The sequence below is a fragment of the Halichoeres trimaculatus genome, unplaced genomic scaffold (genome assembly GCF_033239565.1).
Source record: "Halichoeres trimaculatus isolate MK-OKI-2021-1 unplaced genomic scaffold, fHalTri1.1 fHalTri1_scaffold_3, whole genome shotgun sequence".
Taxonomy (NCBI): domain Eukaryota; kingdom Metazoa; phylum Chordata; class Actinopteri; order Labriformes; family Labridae; genus Halichoeres; species Halichoeres trimaculatus.
The window spans coordinates 4,479,421-4,498,953 of NW_027437181.1; the positions used below are offsets into that span (position 1 = coordinate 4,479,421).

The following is a 19,533-nucleotide window of genomic DNA, read 5'->3' on the forward strand; positions in this document are numbered from 1 at the left end:
CATTGTGGTCATGAGATTTTCAGGCTCTCACAACTTGTTATTCTTCTTTTGGTTCACGTGGGAGCAGGGAGTAGAGTGTTTTGGAATAGAAACTGTTTTTGTGTGGGTTAATACCAACAAAATTAACACGATAACTGTCAAAGAAATGTTTTCCCATGACAAAATATCTGAAGAACTCTTGGAGAAAATAGGTGGGAATAGACAAAAAGTTACCTTAAAAGAGTTGCTTGAAAGAAAAACAGGGCTGCATGCTGGTGCAGTGGTCACCATTGCTGTGACGGACTGTTGGATATTTGAAATCCACAATATTTCCTCCACCATGTTTCTTATTCATCAAATTAAAAGCAGTACCTTTCTGAAACAGATGTTTGGGGGCATTAAATAAGACTGTCATAAAAGTGCAACACAAAGCTTGTCCTGTCCCATAGCTTCAATTTGAAGCTAGAGATTATTAATTGGAGCCAAAGTGTCCACAGAAAGAGTGTTTTTCTTTTTACTTGACTTGGAGCAAGGATCATTCTTCTCTAACAGGGGTCTGCAACCATCGCTTTCAAAGGAGCAATTTTATTTTTCCAGAGCCACAAAGTCTATTAAATCTTCACAATAAAAAAAAAAGTGTATACAATACTAAACATAGTGAAAACTAGTAAATAATTATCTAAACAATAAGTTTGTTTTTCAATTTCTGACATTGTACATATGATTTTTTTTCTTAGTAAATTTCATAAATTTCACAAAATTTTGAAATTGAAGAAATAAAAAAAAAAAAAAAATACAACAATTGCAGGAATTTCAAAAAAAAAAAAAAATCTGCCAAAAAAATTATAAATAATTTTACAATTTAAATAAATTTGCAACATTCAGGAAAAAAATTAAATTTCAAAAATCTTTAAAAAATAAATGTTTAAAAATTTATTTAAAAAAATAAAAATTTAAAAATTCCATTTTTTAAAATGGAACTTTCAAAAATTTTGAAAAATTCTTAAACTTTAAAATTTTTTTTTAAAATTTTAAAGTTAAAAATTAGAATAAATGTGCAAAACCTTTAAATTTATTTTTGAAAGAGTACCTGAATTTGATGTAACAATTGATAACATTATATCTTTTATCAGTGTCTTAATCAATACCCTCTGCAAGGAAAAATAAAAAATCTTTATTTTGATTTTTTTTTTTTTTTTTTTTAAAGCTATAAGGAGCCACTGCTGAGGAGCCAAAGAGCCACAGGATGCAGACCCTTGGTCTATAACTTCACTATTATCCATGTGTAATGATTTACTTGTTTGAGTAAAACAGCTCAGGAGCTTTACATTGGGAGGAGAGTTCAGGCTAATTTAATAAACTAAAATATCACACAATAGGAAGTCTTCAGAGAGAGAGAAATGCTGCAGATTTTAACTCTTAACCCTCTAACTTTGTGCTCAGCTGATTGGTAGAGCAATTTATGAGATGCTATTTCTCATTGAAAATATGTTGAACTGAATAAAACCTGATTGGGTCGTCTCCACAGCTTAAAATATCTTTTCTGAATTGTGTGTTTTATTATCTTCATGCTCCAACAACATAAAAAGATACTTTTTTTTCTTGGATGGAATTTTAAAGGGTTAAAAACTAAGTAGACTTCATATCCTTTGCATAATAAAAGTAAAAGTTCAAGGTCTAATCGTAGTCTCTGATTTGCTACATGTAGGAACTTAAAAACAAAATGTTTTGACTATAAACTATTGAATGTACGTTGATTCATGTACGGACTGTTGGAGTAGGAGAGGGGAATAAAGGCAGCTGCAGAAAACAATGTCAGGAGAAACTCTTGGAGTTTTCAGGAGTTGTGAGTGTGTGTGTGAACGGGGCTTCGGTCTCCTCTCTACTAAAAATAACCTCTCAGATAAAAAGACTGAACAGAAAGTTTCAAACTACAGACGGGAGAGATGTTTGCAGTGTTGAAGAATTGATAAAAAGGTTAAACTGAGGTTTTTGTTAGTCTTTGAGATGCAGCCTTGTTTCCTTGCCACCTTGCTTCCTTTGCCTCCCTCCTCTGAAGTGTTTCTCTCTCACAGCGGGACTCACTGTGGTAGAAACACTCTGCCTAAGAAAGGACTCAGGTACTGACCTCACTCCTGCTGGACTCTCTTAAGCTTTTCGCTCACGGTTCACCAAACTGTCTTTCTGTTTCGTCCACATTCACTCTTTGACGCTTGTGCTCACGCTCCTAAAAAGATGCTTGTGAATTTTGTTTCCTTTTTGGCGCTTGGCGTACTTGTGTTGTGGTGTTGTGCTCCTGTGAAGAAGAATGCCGCTCTGTTGTTTGGGAGCCGTCACTGTCTTGCTCTGCTGCAGGCTTAATTTCGGGGTCAGATTTTCTTTGGCTTCTGTTTTTGCTTTTTTCACCAGTTTTCGTTGCTCGCAGCTGAGAACCAGTCTGTGTCCACACCCTTGTAATTTGTTTCATCTGATTTCACATTTCAGCTACTAATGTGGCCGCTTGGGGAAGAAAAAAATCACCTCATTGATTGTAAAAAATCTAAAAATCATGACTTCAGATCAACCTGACCTGTTGAAATATCAGTCTCACTGCTTGTGTCCTCGTTTTAACTCTAACACCTTCTCCTTACCTGCTGCAGGTACGGGCCGTCACCTCAGCTGCGAGGACACGAGGAGAGCCGTGATTGGCTGCGCTCGCACTCAACCAGCGGGCTCCAGGAGTCAGCCAGTAACTCCCCGTTCTCACCCGGCTCCAGCCTCACCTCGCCGTCAGGCACACGCTTCAACTTCGGACAGCTCGGTACGCCTCAAACATCACCAGAAAAACACGTTTCTGGAATAACCACTGTGCCATCTCTACATTTAACCTTTTTTTTTTAACTCAAGGCTTTAATTACGCCAGTACTGGTGTCTGTGATTACTGTACTGACAGAAAAGAGATGCTAAAATCTTTTGAAGACATTTGTCTCTCTTAAATAGTCCGAACCACTTTTGGTTTACGCCGCTGAGATCTGAAGAAAAGCTTCTTTTCTCAGCTCCACATCTCTGAGAATCAGGGCGAGAATCAAGATTTATCTCCAGCTCAATTTCACTCATACATTTAAAGAATATTCAGCATGCATAATGAGACCCTGGGATAGACCAAAAATACCAAACACAGTAAACAGCAGCCCTGCAACCATCTAGAACAACTTTCTTCAACCTGTGGCTCTTTGACTCCTTTGCAGTGGCTCCTTGTAGCTTAAAAAATATATATATATATATATTTTTTTTTTTTCTTACAGAGGGTATTGATGATTAAAGACACTGACACTGGATAAAATCATGCATGAACATTTTGTAAAAATAAATATGCATCACATCTTGCGATAAGCCTGCCATGGCTCTACTCCACCTCCCTCACCTCCTCCTATTTAATTAACTGCCAACATCCCAGCTTAATATAAACACTTGTTATGTGAAAAGACATTGGCAAACAAAAAAATTACTTAGCTATTTGACCAATATTTGCTATCAAATTCCAGTATTATCAAGAAATTTGGAAATTTTTGTAGATTTTTTGAAGTTTGTAATTTATTTAAAATTTTAGATTTTTTTATATCCCTTTTTTAAACTTGGAAAACATTATGAAATAACACACTTGTTGGAAATTTGGCTCTTTTAAATAAAACAAAATCATAATTTGCAGATTTTTTTAATTCCAAAGCATTGAAAATTTTTTAATTTTAATTTTTTGGGGAATTTTTGCAAACTGAAATTCAAAAATTGATAAAAACAAATTTGCAGAATGTATGAGAATTCATTGTTTTTGTTTGCATATTTTTTAGAATTTTTTAATGTTTTTAAAAGTTTTGCAAAATTTTAACATTTAATTTTTTTTTTTTTTTTGAAAATTTTCAAAAAAATTTTTTTTTAAACTTTTCCAAATTTATTCAAAATAAAAAAAAGTAAGACATTACTTGTACAATTTAATGAATTTCAAAGCACTTCTCATTTTAAGAATTTTTTCCTTAGATTTCAACTATGTACAGAATTTTATACACTTAATTGTCTTTATTATGATGACAGAGTAGTTTTGTGGCTCTTAAATGATTTTAATCCAGGTGAGCTGAAGCAAAATGGCCCCGACTAAATTACTGGGTTGCAGACCTCTGTTATACAACATTTGAAGAATAAAATAATCGACCAAAATGAAGGATTGGAAATAAGATGTGTAAAATATGAGACTTTTTCTGATGTTTTGTTGACCAGAAATCACTGAAAAGTTTCTGCGAGGAGTCGTTAGCTACTTGTGGAAAAGCTGAAATGTATAGAAATGCAAACGCAAGACCAGACCATCAGACTCAGAACCAGTAAAGTTGCCCTCTTACACAATAAAGTTGAAATATTAATATATAGAAAAATATAGGAAGTACACATACACGCTTCATATAAAATGCTCAAACTACATCACTGCAGGAAAAAAAATCTTTAAGGAGATGCTAAAATTAGCAGAAACTGACAGTTCCTCACAGGCTTTATAGATGCTAACTCATTTGAATAATGTCATTTCATGTCGTCTTCAGCTTCCAGCCCGACTTCAACAGCCCAGATGAACCTCGCCGGGGTGCGCAACAACAGCCTGACCAATCAGGACGTCTCCTACGACCCCTGCAGCGACAACAGGCTGAGGAACTCCTGCATGTCTCTGGACGAGAAGACCCGCACCATGAGCAGATCGGGCTCCTTCAGGGACGGCTTTGAGGAAGGTAAGAGGAGATGAGAGTCTCTGTGTGAGTCCTGGACCTGTTTTCCTCGCTCGTAATGAGGTGTAATCCTGTTTTTAAGACCTGCATGCCTCCCAAACCTCGTTTCTCACTCCACATCCCTGTGCCAAAAGAATTATTATTCCATTTGTTTAACGAACATTAGGAGGGATTACAGCTGCTGCTCTAAGAAAAGCCCTCCATCTCCTCAGAATTCCATAATCAGCTTTCCCGCGGCTTTGTTTTTTCATAAGCTTGTTTATTGGAAAAAGTATCCAGCGGGGCTTTTCCCACCAGCAGGCAGACTCCCCGCTCAGGCGACTTTGCTTTGCTGGAGTCGGCTCAGTCCTCTGAGCCAGAGAAACAAAGGAGTTTGAATTAGAGCCACAAACTGAGACTGGGAAAAGCAAGCGCATACAAAGTTAAAATAAGGACGCCTGAAAAACTCAGATAACGCTAAAAAAGGAACAGTTTGTAGAGAAACTGTATTCAGTAATCTGCAAAACAACACAAACTAATGTTTTCACAATGTAACTTCTCATTAATCTGTACTTAATGTTTTTATTTCAGCCTGGCTGTCAAATGTTGTCAAAGGGAAAGGAGGGGAATAACAAATCTTTGAGTTTACAGTCAAAGACGATGGTACAGGCAGATTTTACTCTGAAGGTTGTGTGAATCAAAAAGAGCTGCACCAGAGCTGGTTTTATAAATACGCCCACTTTAGTCATTGATTGAAAAAAAATTAGCTTAAGGAAAGAGTCAGCATGGGTACGTCCACATTCCTAAAACAAACGAAGAAGAACTACAGAAAAAAATAAGATTTAAAAAAAAACAAATCTCTTAATCACAACACCTTCAGGTTAGGAAATGATGGAATAAAAAAGAATAAAATAAAGAAGAATAGAATGTTAATTGCCATTTTCACAGGTACATTAGAATTTTTGTGCATTTCTCCTCAAGTCAGTTCAAAAAAAAGTTAAAGGTATCAGAAAAAATAAACAGATAGCAGCATAAACAGAAAAATAGGGTAGAAATTAGATTCTCACATGACTTATAACTTCATTTTAAGGTAATTTTAGATACATATCAATACATGTTTTTGCATATTTTTACATAAACATATACAGCTGGACTTCAACCTGGGGTTATCCATCACTTTTTTTATTTTTTTTATTTTAGTTTTTCTTTTTCTTTTTGATATTTCATCTGCTCATAAAGAACAGCTGACAAGAAGCAGTAGTAATAAAATTAAATAAAATTAAATAAGATTAAATAAAATTATTAACATTAAATAAATTAAATAAAAAAAAACAAACAATTAAATTAAATAATTTAATTAATAAATAAAATAAAATAAAATTAAATTGAATAAAATAAAATTAAATTAAATGAAATGAAATTCAATGAAATTCACTGAAATTCAATGAAATGGAATGAAATGAAATTAAATTAAATTAAATTAAATTAAATTAAATTAAATTAAATTAAATTAAATTAAATTAAATTAAATTAAATTAAATTAAATTAATGATTTAGGGCAGGGGTGCTCAAAGTTTTTTAGATTATGGATCCCTTTTGTGTAAGACATTTATCCAGGGACCCTCTCATTATCGGTACTTCCACAGGAATAATTATAATAGATAGATAGATAGATAGATAGATAGATAGATAGATAGATAGATAGATAGATAGATAGATAGATAGATAGATAGATAGATAGATAGATAGATAGATAGATAGATAGGTAGGTAGGTAGGTAGGTAGCTAGATAGATAGATAGATAGATAGATAGATAGATAGATAGATAGATAGATAGATAGATAGATAGATAGATAGATAGATAGATAGATAGATAGGTAGGTAGGTAGATAGATAGATAGATAGATAGATAGATAGATAGATAGATAGATAGATAGATAGATAGATAGATAGATAGATAGATAGATAGATAGATAGATGTTATCCTGGGGGAAATTTAAGGCATTCAGTAATGGTTACAAGACAAACATGATATAACATGATGCCCTCCTCCCACACACCCGTTTATCAATAGAAAACTATACTTCTGTGATATTAGCCATTTAAACGAATAAGCTTAGTTTTATTTCTCCAACTGTTTCTGCTGTGTCTGAGGTGTAGTGCACACAACCGCCACTAGCTGCTGCTGTGGCTTCAGTTTATGGCTGGTGCCAAAATAATTTATTGCTCCACTACCAGGATGTAAACAGACACGTCATAACCCCCAGAATATAAGATCACCATCTTGCACCAGCGTACTTAGGAAGGACAAATTATTAATGTCTGTTTTCTGTCTGTGACCTTGCAAAATGCTCAGGTTGAAAGATAGTGGTATGAAGTAAATTGCATTGTAGAATCAGCACTTAAAATGCATCTCAGAAGCTTTTTGTCCTCCAAGGCCTCCATAACTTCACCATCTAGAAGCTGACTGCTAGATATCGCCCAGTGATTTCATTTCTTCACCCTGTAAACGGATTCTTGTCATCTTTAACATGAGCCAAAGTCAAAAAAGTCACTTTAAAGTTTTCTAAACAGGTGAATAAACTTTTATTTGTTGTCAAAAAGAAAAAAGAAGCTTCCATTTGTCTTTTCACGTATCTCTTTGATTCACATTTCTCTCAAACAGCGGCCTGTGGAAGTTTCTGCCTCTGTAAAGTTACTCTACTGATTCTTAGTTAGAGCACACTTCATGTGCACACGCTCCACAACAAAGAGCCAAACTTGTAATTATTTCACCCCCCAGTAGCTTTTTCCTCTCACTGCTCCTCCAGGATTGGGTCTTCTCTTTCAGGAGAGGAGATAATTACAGGGATCACAGTGAGAGGCGTGAGAGAGAAGTGATGACACACAGGAATCCTCCAACACTACTTTCTCCCTCTTTGTGTGTGTGTGTCGGTGCGCAGTATGTAGGTCTGAGAGGACACGCTGTTTGTGTGTTCCTGTGTATGTTGCTCAGGTGTAGAGTTACCTGGCCGTTGGTTGATTGACAGGACAAAAGTCACCTCATCCACCCAACACTTTGTCCTGTGTGAGAGTCACACCGAGACGCTCTGTCACCTCATCCTCTGCCCCCAAACCCTCCCACTCCCACTCAGCTTCACACAAACTCAGCTGCTTGTATGTCCACAGAAACCACATAGGAAGTCTAACACACAGATGGTCAAAGAGTAAACATGTGTAACGTGCAGGATTTTCCTGATACTATTATCTAGAAACAGTTTGCATATTTAAATTAATTGTTCTTAAAAGGTTAAAAAATAAGAAAAACAGATTATTGATGCTCATACAGAAACAGATATACATACAAAGGTGTCGTCTGCAAAGAGCCCAACAGTACCAGCTTGTTGAACTGCTTGTTTTCCCCACCATATCTGTGCTTATGGCGCTCTTTACAAGCAATCCTGGCTTTATGTTTCTGCACATAATACTTGAAATAAGATGTTCATCTCAATTTGGAGAGGGAACTTAAATATAATCATGTGTTAACATTTTGTTGAACTAAATATGCATCACATCTTGCAATAAAGCCTATATGATATCAAAATCAAGTGTTATTTCAAAGGTTAACAATTTTTAAAGTTGTTTAAAAATTCTTTTAAGTTTTGCACTTTTTTTGCAAATTTTGCAAAACTAAAATAGTTGAAATGTTTTTATTATTTTTACAATTCAATTTTTTTGAGATAACAAATAAAAAAATTTGAAGCAGAATTTTTAAAATTGAATTAAATTTTTTTAGGTTGTGCCAATTTTATAAATAAATAAAAGCATTTTTGCATATTGTTACATTCCAATTTTTTTTTTTTTTTTAGATTTATTTCGGATTTGAATAAAAGATTTTTTAAATTTGAATTTTTGTAATCTTTGATAATTTATTCATTTTTTTTAATTTTTATTTTTTTGGGAAATTTTTAAAATTGTATTTGATTTTTTTAGGTTTTGCAAATTTTTTAAATAAAAAAAAGTTGAACATTTTTGCATATTGCAACATTTCAGTTTTTCTTTTTTTTTTAGATTTTTTTCAGATTTGAATGAAAGATTTTGAAATCTGATCATTTATTCAATTTTTTTTGCAAATTTTTGAAATTTCAATAAAATTTAGCAAATTTTGCAATTTTTTTTTCTTTTTTTTCGCCAATTAAAAAAAAAAACATAATATTTGCAAATGTATTAAAAAATCTTGGAAATAACCGGTACAATTTTATAAATTTAAAACTCTTCTTGTTTGGATTATTAGTCACTAGATTTTAACTCAGTTTAGAATTTCTTAGACTTTTTTGACCTTATTGTGATCTACCATGTCTCTGGACGATAGATGTATTCCTCCTCCTTATTCAAAGAGAGAAACAAAAGTAGTCCCTTGTAAAACTTACAACTTAAATTTTTTTTTGTCAATTTCAAGGATAGAACATGTGATTTTATGTACTCAAGAATTGAAAGAAGTTCATTTCTAGTTTATGATTCATCAAACCCTTTCCTTTCCAAAGAGACAAGTAGTCCAAAGATCCTGACACAGAAAAGCAGTTGGAAATGACAAGTTTTGCTTTGACAAAGACAAATGATGAACATATTTTCCATTCATTCTGTCAGCTGACTAATAGATATAAGTAATTGCTGCAGCTCTTGTTGAAACAGGTCATAAAACGATCCTGCAGAGTGATTGATGAGCTTTCAACCACACACTGAGGATTAATAATCGATATTCTTCTCCTCTCACACCTCCCCGTCTAGACCAGGTTTGAATAAAAGTGAGTGTTTGATAAGCTAACGTCTGCTCCCCGCGAGGTGATGAATAAACGAGCCCAGCCCCTGCGTGGTCGATGACATCACACCCCTGATCCGCTCTGATCTGCTCTCAGGCTGGAAACAGAGCGCGCGTTGTGTCCCTGCCTCTGATGTGTGATTAGCGGCTGAGTCATTAGCACAGTAATGCTCGGCTGTTGTTTGTTGCGACACAGTTTAACCGTGACATGCGTGTAGGAGGTTTATCTTTATGAGCGGCTGGCAGCGAGGGGCGGGGAGTGGAGTCAGGATGGAGTGTGTGGGCCGGTTTTGGAGCCGGGTGGGTGGTTTGAAGGAGGGGATGTTCTTTCTAATCCTCACTTTCACTTGTTGTTTTTCTCTCTTCAGTTCACGGATCATCACTGTCCCTGGTCTCCAGCACGTCTTCCATTTACTCCACTGTAAGTACACAAACGTCTGGAGGTAAATGTGTGAGTGTGATCTGCATTCTTCCCAACCAAAGCTTTGTTTTTTGCAGTTTGGGGACTTTTTCCTCCTGAATTTGCACAGTTTTCCCACTAGCAAGCAACCAAAAGTTTATTTTCATCTCCTGAAAGTATTCCACTCAGGATAAACCCTGAAAAACAACATTTAAGGGTTCTTACACATTTGTCTCAGCGCTCCAGTCACAGGGTCTGGTGGATAGTTGTTAAGAACATGGAAGTTAGAGTTTGTCTTGTTTATTATTATTATTCAAAGACTTTTCTTGGCTTTATATGCTGCATTCGTACAATACAATCAACAAGACTGCAAAACAGAAGTCACAGGAAACACATCTACATAAAGTAAAAATAAAAAAATCAACAAAACTGTACTAAAAAAATAAATAATACAAATACAAACAGTCACACAGTCAGCCCCTCATGGCCCAATTGTTAAAAAAGACACATGCTAAAGTGCCTTGAAAACACTCGTCGTATGTGGGTTTTCTTTTCGGCCCTGCTCTTCAAAAAGTGTGTGCACACCAATAAATTCAGTCTGTTTTTATGTGAACTTGAGGTATTAACAGTTTTGAAACTATCTACTCTGCTGCTTGATCCTCGTGGTCCCCAAACCTAAACTTCAGATGTTGACAAGCAACAAGGTCATCGAATGATGTGGCAGAGCCATCATCTCTCAATTGAAGGTTGAGGGTTTGATCCCAGCTCCTGCAGTCACATGTCACGGTGTCTTTAGGCCTATTTCCAAACGGCCTACTACACTAGCAGTGCCTACTATTTTGACTAAAGTTCAGTCTGTAGTTGTCAGTATGCAAAAATGTGCAAAATCTGCAGTTTACTTAAAATCCCTGGGTGTCCTACTGATCCAGGAAAATTTCTCAGTGTGCAATGGACCAGTCTACCTGACATACTGTTTCCCACAAACAGTTTTGGTGAATTACTGCCATCTACTGGACTGAGTCGCCATTACAACTACAATACAACAACACTAATGTTAGTAGGTCCTGAGATAGAAGTGAAGTGGTGCAAAAGAAACACCGTTAAATCTTGTTACCCAAAGTTATAAAAGAGGTTTTTACTTCTACAACTTCATTAAAGCACATCTAAACCACTAGTTCACTTTTTAAACCATACGTGGATTATATAGAAGTGTTTTACCATCAGCTTTGAAAATTAAAATCCCTTCCAGATTTATTTTCAGAGAATGATATAACTTTTGGTGTAAGATTAAAAATCAAATATGATGATTCTGCTGTGATATGATGAACAAAATAACTAAAATGCTGAGATCTTCCCAAAGTTTGTGTTGTTCATTTATAATAAACAGATTAAGTAATGCTCCATTTGGGCAAAAGCTGACCTCCACCATTTGGCTAGGCTGCATACTCTAACTGCCTTAACTGGTAAAGAGGTTTGCAAACAACAAAAGATGATTGAATAAAGTAAAAATCCTTCTGATTCTCCAGAAATAACATATAATATTGCACAGAGTACATAAATACTGAGGTTAATGGGTTAATTTACCATATGTCAAAACAGGTTTGATATGAACTTTTTATACAGTACAAACAAAGATATAATTACATAAAAATGTGTAAAGAAAAAAAAGAAGAAAAAGTCCAAAATCATTCAAAAATATTCCTCAAACTTCAACATTTATTGCTAAATCAGCATTAAAGTAGGTTTATATGTGTGGCTCTGCTTGAAACTGGACACCATTCAGGTGTTTCTGTAACAGCTTCGCCAGCTGTTAATTCACTTAACTGAGACATGAAAAGTTAATCCCATCTTTGAAATATAACCCAGATTAAATCAAAAACAAAGCAGCACAAACGCTGGACAGTAGAAGTAAAAAATCTTTGCATCCCACTTGAAAAAAAACAAAAACTCCAATCTTTGCAACTTCAAGATTTCTTCACTCCAGATTCCCACAGAAACCAGATGGACTCGTTCCTGCTTTTGTGTGAGGAGTGATGAAATATACAGAACTCCAGTCAGCAAATACACCGTTACACATTTACCCTCTAATCCGCTCAGATATATCATCCAAGCAAGCCTGGGAGAAGAAGGAGCGGCTGCAGCTACTGAGACTAACAGCCAATCAGAGCGCAGTCCTTTCAGGATAGCTCCACCCCCCTTCAGTGGGAGGGTTTACTCACCTGGGCAGGTGTAGCAGAGCGACTCTCAGATAGTAGATCAGTGCACTTAAGAGTGTGTAAGGACAGGGAGACACAGAGATCTGAAATCAGAGCAAGGGAAGGCAAAATGATGGCGACTCTTTCTCTGACGGGCACCGTCACGTCCTGGCAGCTAACGGTAAGAGGAAGATTTAGGAGAGGAGGAGAATTTTACAGCTGTAAACATTGTGAAAGAGATTCTTTAACTGCAAACTTTGACTCTTAATCCGTTTCTTAATCTGTGTGGAGCTGAATGACAGATTAACTGTTTATCTAATGTGGGCTAATCTCAGGCTAACACTGTTACTCTGATTATGGAGAATCTGAAAAATGTGCCATGATGTGTTCAGCTCCTGGAATTGCATCAGAGTGAGATCTCTCTGTTTTGTCTCTGCTTTGTCTGTGTGTCCAGGATCAGCTGCTTACGTGTGTGTGTGTGTGTGTGTGTGTGTGCGTGTGAGTGACAGCTCTGTTTGTGTGCTGAGCCTGTGTGAACAGATGCCACTTTGTAAAACATCCACTTACACTACAGAACACACACATGATCACACACTCACACACACTCCTGTACGGTGGTTGTACGGTCACGAGAGGCTGTTGAAACCTGTTCAAGTGCTCAGGAGTTTGGAGGTGGAGCGGCGTGATAAATCATTATCAGCTGTTTTGCTTTGTTGTGAGAACATGCAGAGTGTTCAGGAGTCTGATGGCTGATGTCCCAGGATAAGAAAATGTTGAAAAAGCCAAAATAATGTCAACATTTCTCTGGTGCTGCACCAAAGCACATGTCTGATCCTCAGGTTCTCAGCTAAGGCTCTGCTAACCATCCCAAAATCAAGGCTGGGGACCAAAAGTGACCTTTGACCTTTTCTGTCAGAGCTTTCACCCTTTGGAACGACCTCCGTGAGGAGATCAGAGTCTTGATCCTCTTTTAAGTCTTTTCTAAAAACCCATTCATATCGATGTGCTTTGACAGGAGATGTTATCAGAGCGTTAGTTAATCCTCAAAATGCTGCTTTTGTTCTTCTTCAGACAGGATCCTTAATTTTTTATCTTTTAATTATAATTTAATCTTTTGTTTTTTTTAGCTGTTTTTTTCAATTTTCCCTTTTCTTCAATTTATCTGGTTTTAATTTTGTCCTTCTCATATTTCTCTTTTATTTTTATTCTTTAATTTTTATTTTGTGAAGCATGTTTTAACCCTGTTTTAGAATAAAACAGAGAATAAGTAATTTGTTTATTGCAGCCCCATTGGGGAAAATAGTTTTTTGCAGCTTAATATATATAAAAAAATATAATTCTTATATAGATTATATAATATATAATATTAAAATTAATATGATATAATAATAAAATATAATACAATATAAAAGAATATAATATAATATAATATTATAAAATATAATATTAAATAAAATGTTATTATTATATTAATATAATATAATAATAATATAATTGAAAAAACAAAGTGCAAAATAAAACAATAGAATAAGAAAAAGTATTAAACACCAAATGTAAAAAAAAAATTACAAACCGACACATTTGCAGCAAATTAAACAAGTCTAAGAATATAAAACAAAAGAGATGAAAGTGCTTTAAGAATTAAGTTAATTATCAGTATTATTTTTTATATTTTATGGGTTTAACCTACAATACAGTGGCATGCACAGATTTTTTGAAGAGCAGAGGCAAAAAGAAAAGAAAAGGCACATACAGCATGCTCTCGCCACTTAAGAAGACGCTAAGTTCTGAACCTTTTAGAGCACATGTGTCAAACCCAAGGCCCGCGGGCCAGGTGTGGCCCACCAAGCCATTTTTTACGGCCCACGAGAGCTCAAAAGGTCTGATTGTCCCATAATAGGTAAGTCAAAACGGTGCATTGACGATAAACTACGTTTCCTATGAAACCTACTGAATATGTAACCTGCAAAGTGACAGCATCCTGCCACTAGATTGCAGTGTTTTCACATCAGTGCCGTTTTCCAAACTTTAGTGGAATTGAGAAATAAAAAAATGATCCAGAATATACGTTTGTGCTTCGAGGAGAAAAAAACAGTATTTCTTTGGTGTTTTGAGGCCGTGGCGGTTGTTAAAGAGCACAATCTACGTCTGCATTTTGACGCCAAACTCGTAGCTAAGTACACCAAAGTGAGCCCTCAAGAAAAACAACAAGTAGAGCAAGATTTATGAAATTATCCGTGCTCCCAAGTCTTTTTCAGAGGGTGCATTTTCCAAGCAGTAGTTGCATTTTTTAGGGCCCGTTGCGCGCCTTTTTCAGCAACTGGGCCACCTATTGTACCCCCCTCTGTGCACGCCACTGCTCCAACACACATTAAACAGTATGGTAACCCTGAGAGATTTTGTCTTGGGCTTCAAGTTCTGCACATGCTCAGTTGATTCAAGAATTCAAAAACAGTCAAATCTGAAAACAAACCACAAAAAAAAACACGCTGCACATCATCCATACTGGACGAGATCAGAGGAAAAGATAGGAAGAAGACATCCTGGTGTTATTGCACAAGTCATGCAGCTGTTCAAGGTTATGTAAAGTTCATACACAGATTAAAAACATGTTTAATTCATAAATGGGAAAGCAGCTTTGACATTAGCACAGGAATGTGTCTCTTTAGTGTAATGAAGAAAAATTTCAGATCTAATGAAACTGATACAACTGACCATTTCCTGTACCTGATGTGTAAAAGCAGCTGCAGCGTTTCCAGATGCAGCCTCTGTGCGGCTGCAGCTTGTTTACATGTAAATGTGGGTGTTACATGTTTCTGTTTTGCTGAACAGCAGCAGTAACGGCTGGGTGTGTTGAGTTCGTGCTAACGTTTGTTTTGCCCGCTCTCACTCCACATGTTTTTCCGACCTGTCTTTTCTTACTATTGTTCAGTCTGCGGCCTGTGCAGACAATAGACTCTCTTACACACACACTCACACACACACCTTAGTGAAATGCCTTCAGGAGGATCTCTCTGCCATGGACATATTACACCAGATGATCCTCTACAGTTTATAAAGCTGCTCTCTGTGGAGATGATAAATCAAACAGGACATGTGTGTGTGTGTGTTGTATGATCTGACCTGGGGCAGCTGCTCTTCTTTTTCATTAAAAGCGAACTTCCTCTAACGATTTGTTCTCCTTCTGATGTTTGTTTTCGCAGAACGAGGAGAAGTCTCAGTCGGAGGTGAGCATCAGCCTGCCCACATCCCTTCTTTCCTCTGTTTTCTCTGCTCTTTAATTTTCTCTGCTCTGGAGCTGGACTTGTTGGAACATGGGGGCGTTTTCACAGTTGTGTCTGGTTACACATGTAACTGTATTGTGTGTTGACCCTGCACTCGGCTCTTGTTCCTGTCTGAACACCTGTGTACACCTGTATGTGCTCTTTTATGCTTTTCATCTCCTAACCTCAGCGTATCACAGCTCCAATCTGGGAGACTCCCTCGTTTGTTGCTTCATTTCTCTTCTCCACTTTGTGTCTGCATGTCTAACATTATTATTATTGTTACTATCAAAGAAGTTTTGTCTCAAAGCTTTTTGATGACACGTGTTTTACTGTCCACAGATACGAAAGCTGCGCCGGGAGCTGGACGCCTCCCAGGAAAAGGTTTCCGCCCTGACGACACAACTCAGTGCCAATGTGAGTCAGCGAGCAGAGACACAAACACACACTTCTGAAGGAGCTTATTTGTGAACTACCGTGCATGAAATGTGCCAGTAAAGCCAGCGTAATCCCTAATAGATTGGTTGTGAATTATATTTATAAATTCCTTTTAATTAAAGCTGCAGCTGAGTTGAAGTGCACAGCTGGAACAGGACCAGGAGCAGCAGCTGCAGTGGAGCGTTTTTAGCAAAGAGCTAGCTTATGCATGCTAGTTTGTGAGGACTTTATAAGTACAGAGAGCATGAATCCATGCTAACCTTCTGTGCACCAAACTATGCTAAAAACTGAGTTTGCAAAGTTTGCTTTACATCATTGGACGATAGTGCTCATGGGAAATGGAGTCTTTATCTGAAGAAAACACTTCTGATTCTGGCCAAAGGTGTCCCTGCAGTCAACAGCAAACTGACAGTCCCCACAGCGCCTTTATGTCCAGCAATGCTGAAAATTTAACGTAAACCAGGTATAACTAAGTTAGTGACGGTAAAAAACAAAACACAAACTGTCAGTGAGTCTATGTTAGCAGAGATTGTGTGAAATATGGACGTAGTCTCTGCGACGTCTCCCGTCTGTTCCTGAAACAGAAAAATGAAGCCGATCGTTGACGGACGCCATATTGGATATGACGCGGGCTTTGGGCTTCCTTTCTAACAGCTATAGGGCGCCTGTCAGCCACCTGAGCTGAGCTACGCTTCTGATTGGACAAACTTGTGATCCTTATATTATATTATCTGTAGAGTTAGAAAAAAGTTTCCATATTAGGGATAGGCACTGAACTAGCTACATTTTTTGACCAACTGAAAAAAAATCTGTTCATATTAAATAAAAAAAAGTATACATCAGTTGCAAATTTTGAAATTAAGATTACTGCAAATGATTTATATGCTTTCAATATACTTAATCAGCATGACTTTTTCATTTTTATTTAAAATGTTTCTTTAATGTTAAGTTTAAATATTAACTGTATGTTTTACCCACATAACTATATTGTGTAAATTCAAAGCGTTTTTTTTTATGCCTATCGTATATAATAATTAAGGGTTATGGCGTCTTAATTTATACCTTTTACTTTGCATTTTAGTATAAACTAACTAATCTTCTAAAAAATATCTTGCACTATGAGTTTATAAAGCTATTGCATTTTTTAAAATTCAGTTTTTAGGATCACACTACTTTAGTTTGCAGAGTTAAATTTAAATAAACTTTTTTTGTACACCCTTCATGTATCATCAAACAGTACCATGTTTAGTTACCTAAACTCATCCGTATGACTGTGAGGGAGTGGAATAGTAGGTCATTTTCCATGCTGGACTTGAACACAGCATTAGAAGGTTACGTATTGAAATTATTGATCAATTAAATTAATGAATTCTAATTAATTTGTAATATTAATAACCACATAAACACACAAAAGTATCGGAAATTGGTATCACTGAGTACCAATACCGATAGCAAGGCACCAGGCATTGGTACCACATCGTTACTGTCTTGATAGAGAAATCAGTGTTTCAGGCTTAAGTTGTTATTTAATGCTTTAAAAGTCTGATTTCTTGGCTTGGTGTGTAAATGGTTCCTGGTCTTTCTGCAGCCCAGCTTAAGCAGCTTTCTTACTTTTAGCACTTCTACATAGGCTTCAATTCTCTACACTGGATGTTGATCCTAGGAAGTTACACATAAATAAACTCTTGCGCTAAATTATTGCATAAGTGAAACTATTGCACATATTTAAGCCATAAACAAACCATATATTAGCATAGCACATAGCATTGCATTAATGATTGTTACCAGTCTACAACAGAAGGGGCTCAAATCATTGCATAGATTTGCCTCTAAACTGTTTTTAAGCTTAAAATCATGAAATGTATCACCCTGGTGGGGCTCAAATTAAGGTTTCATTTGGCTTTATAACCTGACATTGGATTCAGATGTTGTGGAGACACTAAAAAGCAAAAGCAAAAAGTCAAACTTGTGGCGGTGTGAGGTAAAGGTTAGGGTGTCATAAACTCAGGGGAAATGTTTGTTTTGAACAAAGAAATGTCTGCACAGACTTTTGAAATCCATTCAACAGTTTCTGAGCTGAGACTGGACAAAGAGCTGAACCTACAGACTGATATTTTCTTTCTCTGAGCTTTTGTTTGATTGTTGCAAAATCAAGAAAGTTAGAAAAGATGTCCTAAAAAAAGTAACACCATTTATGATGAATTCAGAGAAACAGGAGTGATGTGACTAAAACAAACGTTGCTTTGCCAAAAGACAGACTCAGCTATAAAATCTGTGAAATTTGGCACTCATCCCTGCTCAAGCACCCAAACACACGCGAGTACATTTCGTGATAACCGTGCCGATAACTCCCGCAGAGAACTTTGTGCACAGAAGGTATAATTTCACATCTGGCAGAACCATCAGAAAGTCACGGTAAGCGTCTGCACACACGAACCTCTCTGCCACCCTACCTCCTCAAGCTGCACAAGTCTCACCACGCTCGGCTGTGTAATCTGCCGCCTGAGTCAGAGCGCGCTGGGGGTTCAGGCGTGGATTAGAGATATGGAAGGAAGGCAAAGGTGTTAGATTACAGCGAGGACTCCAAGTCTCAGCACACTGCGCAGAGACTGTCCCAGATGTGGACGGGAGATTTACGGCTGACGACGCCTCGACAGGAGAAGGTGTGGAGTCTGTGCTGAAAGACAAACAAACAGACAGAGCAGACGTAGAGGAGGGTCGTGTTTGCTGAAATATTTAATCACAAATGTTCGACTCATGATGAATTTTCTGAACACGCCTTGAAGCCCCCGAGGCGGAGAATCTAAGAGCGTCCTCAGAGCAGAGAGTCACGACTGGATTCACACGTCAGTCAACACCTTACTCAACTCTCACTCACTTTTCCTGCAGGCGTTTGTAATGTTTAACACGAAGCAGTGATGGATGACCCCTGTTCAAGTGGTGTGCTTTAACATGCAAAATCAGCAAAATGAAACCGGTTTTTGAATCTTGAGGAGTTCATGTTTCTTATCCTTGAAAATATGGTTCATTTGATTTGCTTTCAAAGCCTCGTTATGCTTGACGGAGCACACTTTGTGCCTGTAGCCCCTTAAAAACCCAGCAGATATCACCTGTCGACCAATCATGCCTCTGTTTCCCTCCAACAATTTTGTGCTGATGTGAGAAATCACCTGCAGTAAAAAGTTTAGTGTGCACCAGACCAGGAAATATGTTCTCTAAATAACTTTATATGTAAAAACCAAAACAGCCACCATCATTCCCTACAAATACAGAGGTAGAAAAAGCCCCCTGCTGCCATTGATTCCCCTTGGATTTATAGTCTTTTAAAGGTCCCATATCCTGCTCCTTTTCTGCAGTTTAATCTGGATCATTGATGTCTTCATGAAATGGTAGTAACATGTTTTGGTCCAAAAAGCCAATAAATCAAGCACAGCAGCATTGTTTCCAGGCTCTCATAGCCCCTCTGTTCAGAACGCTCTGATTTAGTGGGCGTGGCCTTCATATGTAAATGAGCCACCGCTGATACCGCCCCGCTCTTCAGCGTCACGGAGAGCGGCGCCACGAGCTTAGAGAAAACAGCGAAGTTTACCATAACATTACAGGCTAAAACAACAGGCTAACCGCAGCTAAAGTTAGCATCCTGAAGCTAACACAGAGACAGGGGGGACACTGAGGAGAAGCTCTTACATCTGCTCCACAGCACACAGCATTTAAAATACTCACATTTCCAGGGTCC

General features: G+C 36.9%; 1 protein-coding gene across 10 annotated transcripts in view; it reads left to right on the top strand.

Annotated features, from left to right (window-relative positions):
* Positions 1-19,533, top strand: part of nav2a (neuron navigator 2a) — a 178,210-nt gene that overhangs the window by 141,892 nt on the left and 16,785 nt on the right. For 6 of the 10 annotated variants that reach the window (XM_074665694.1, XM_074665696.1, XM_074665698.1 and 3 more), the window contains 6 exons: positions 2,055-2,099; positions 2,619-2,779; positions 4,545-4,727; positions 9,870-9,922; positions 15,300-15,323; positions 15,702-15,776. In XM_074665694.1, the coding sequence (XP_074521795.1) occupies positions 2,055-2,099; positions 2,619-2,779; positions 4,545-4,727; positions 9,870-9,922; positions 15,300-15,323; positions 15,702-15,776 (541 nt within the window). The remainder of the gene's footprint in view (positions 1-2,054; positions 2,100-2,618; positions 2,780-4,544; positions 4,728-9,869; positions 9,923-15,299; positions 15,324-15,701; positions 15,777-19,533) is intronic. The other 4 variants (XM_074665697.1, XM_074665703.1, XM_074665700.1 and 1 more) reach the window with 1 other exon arrangement.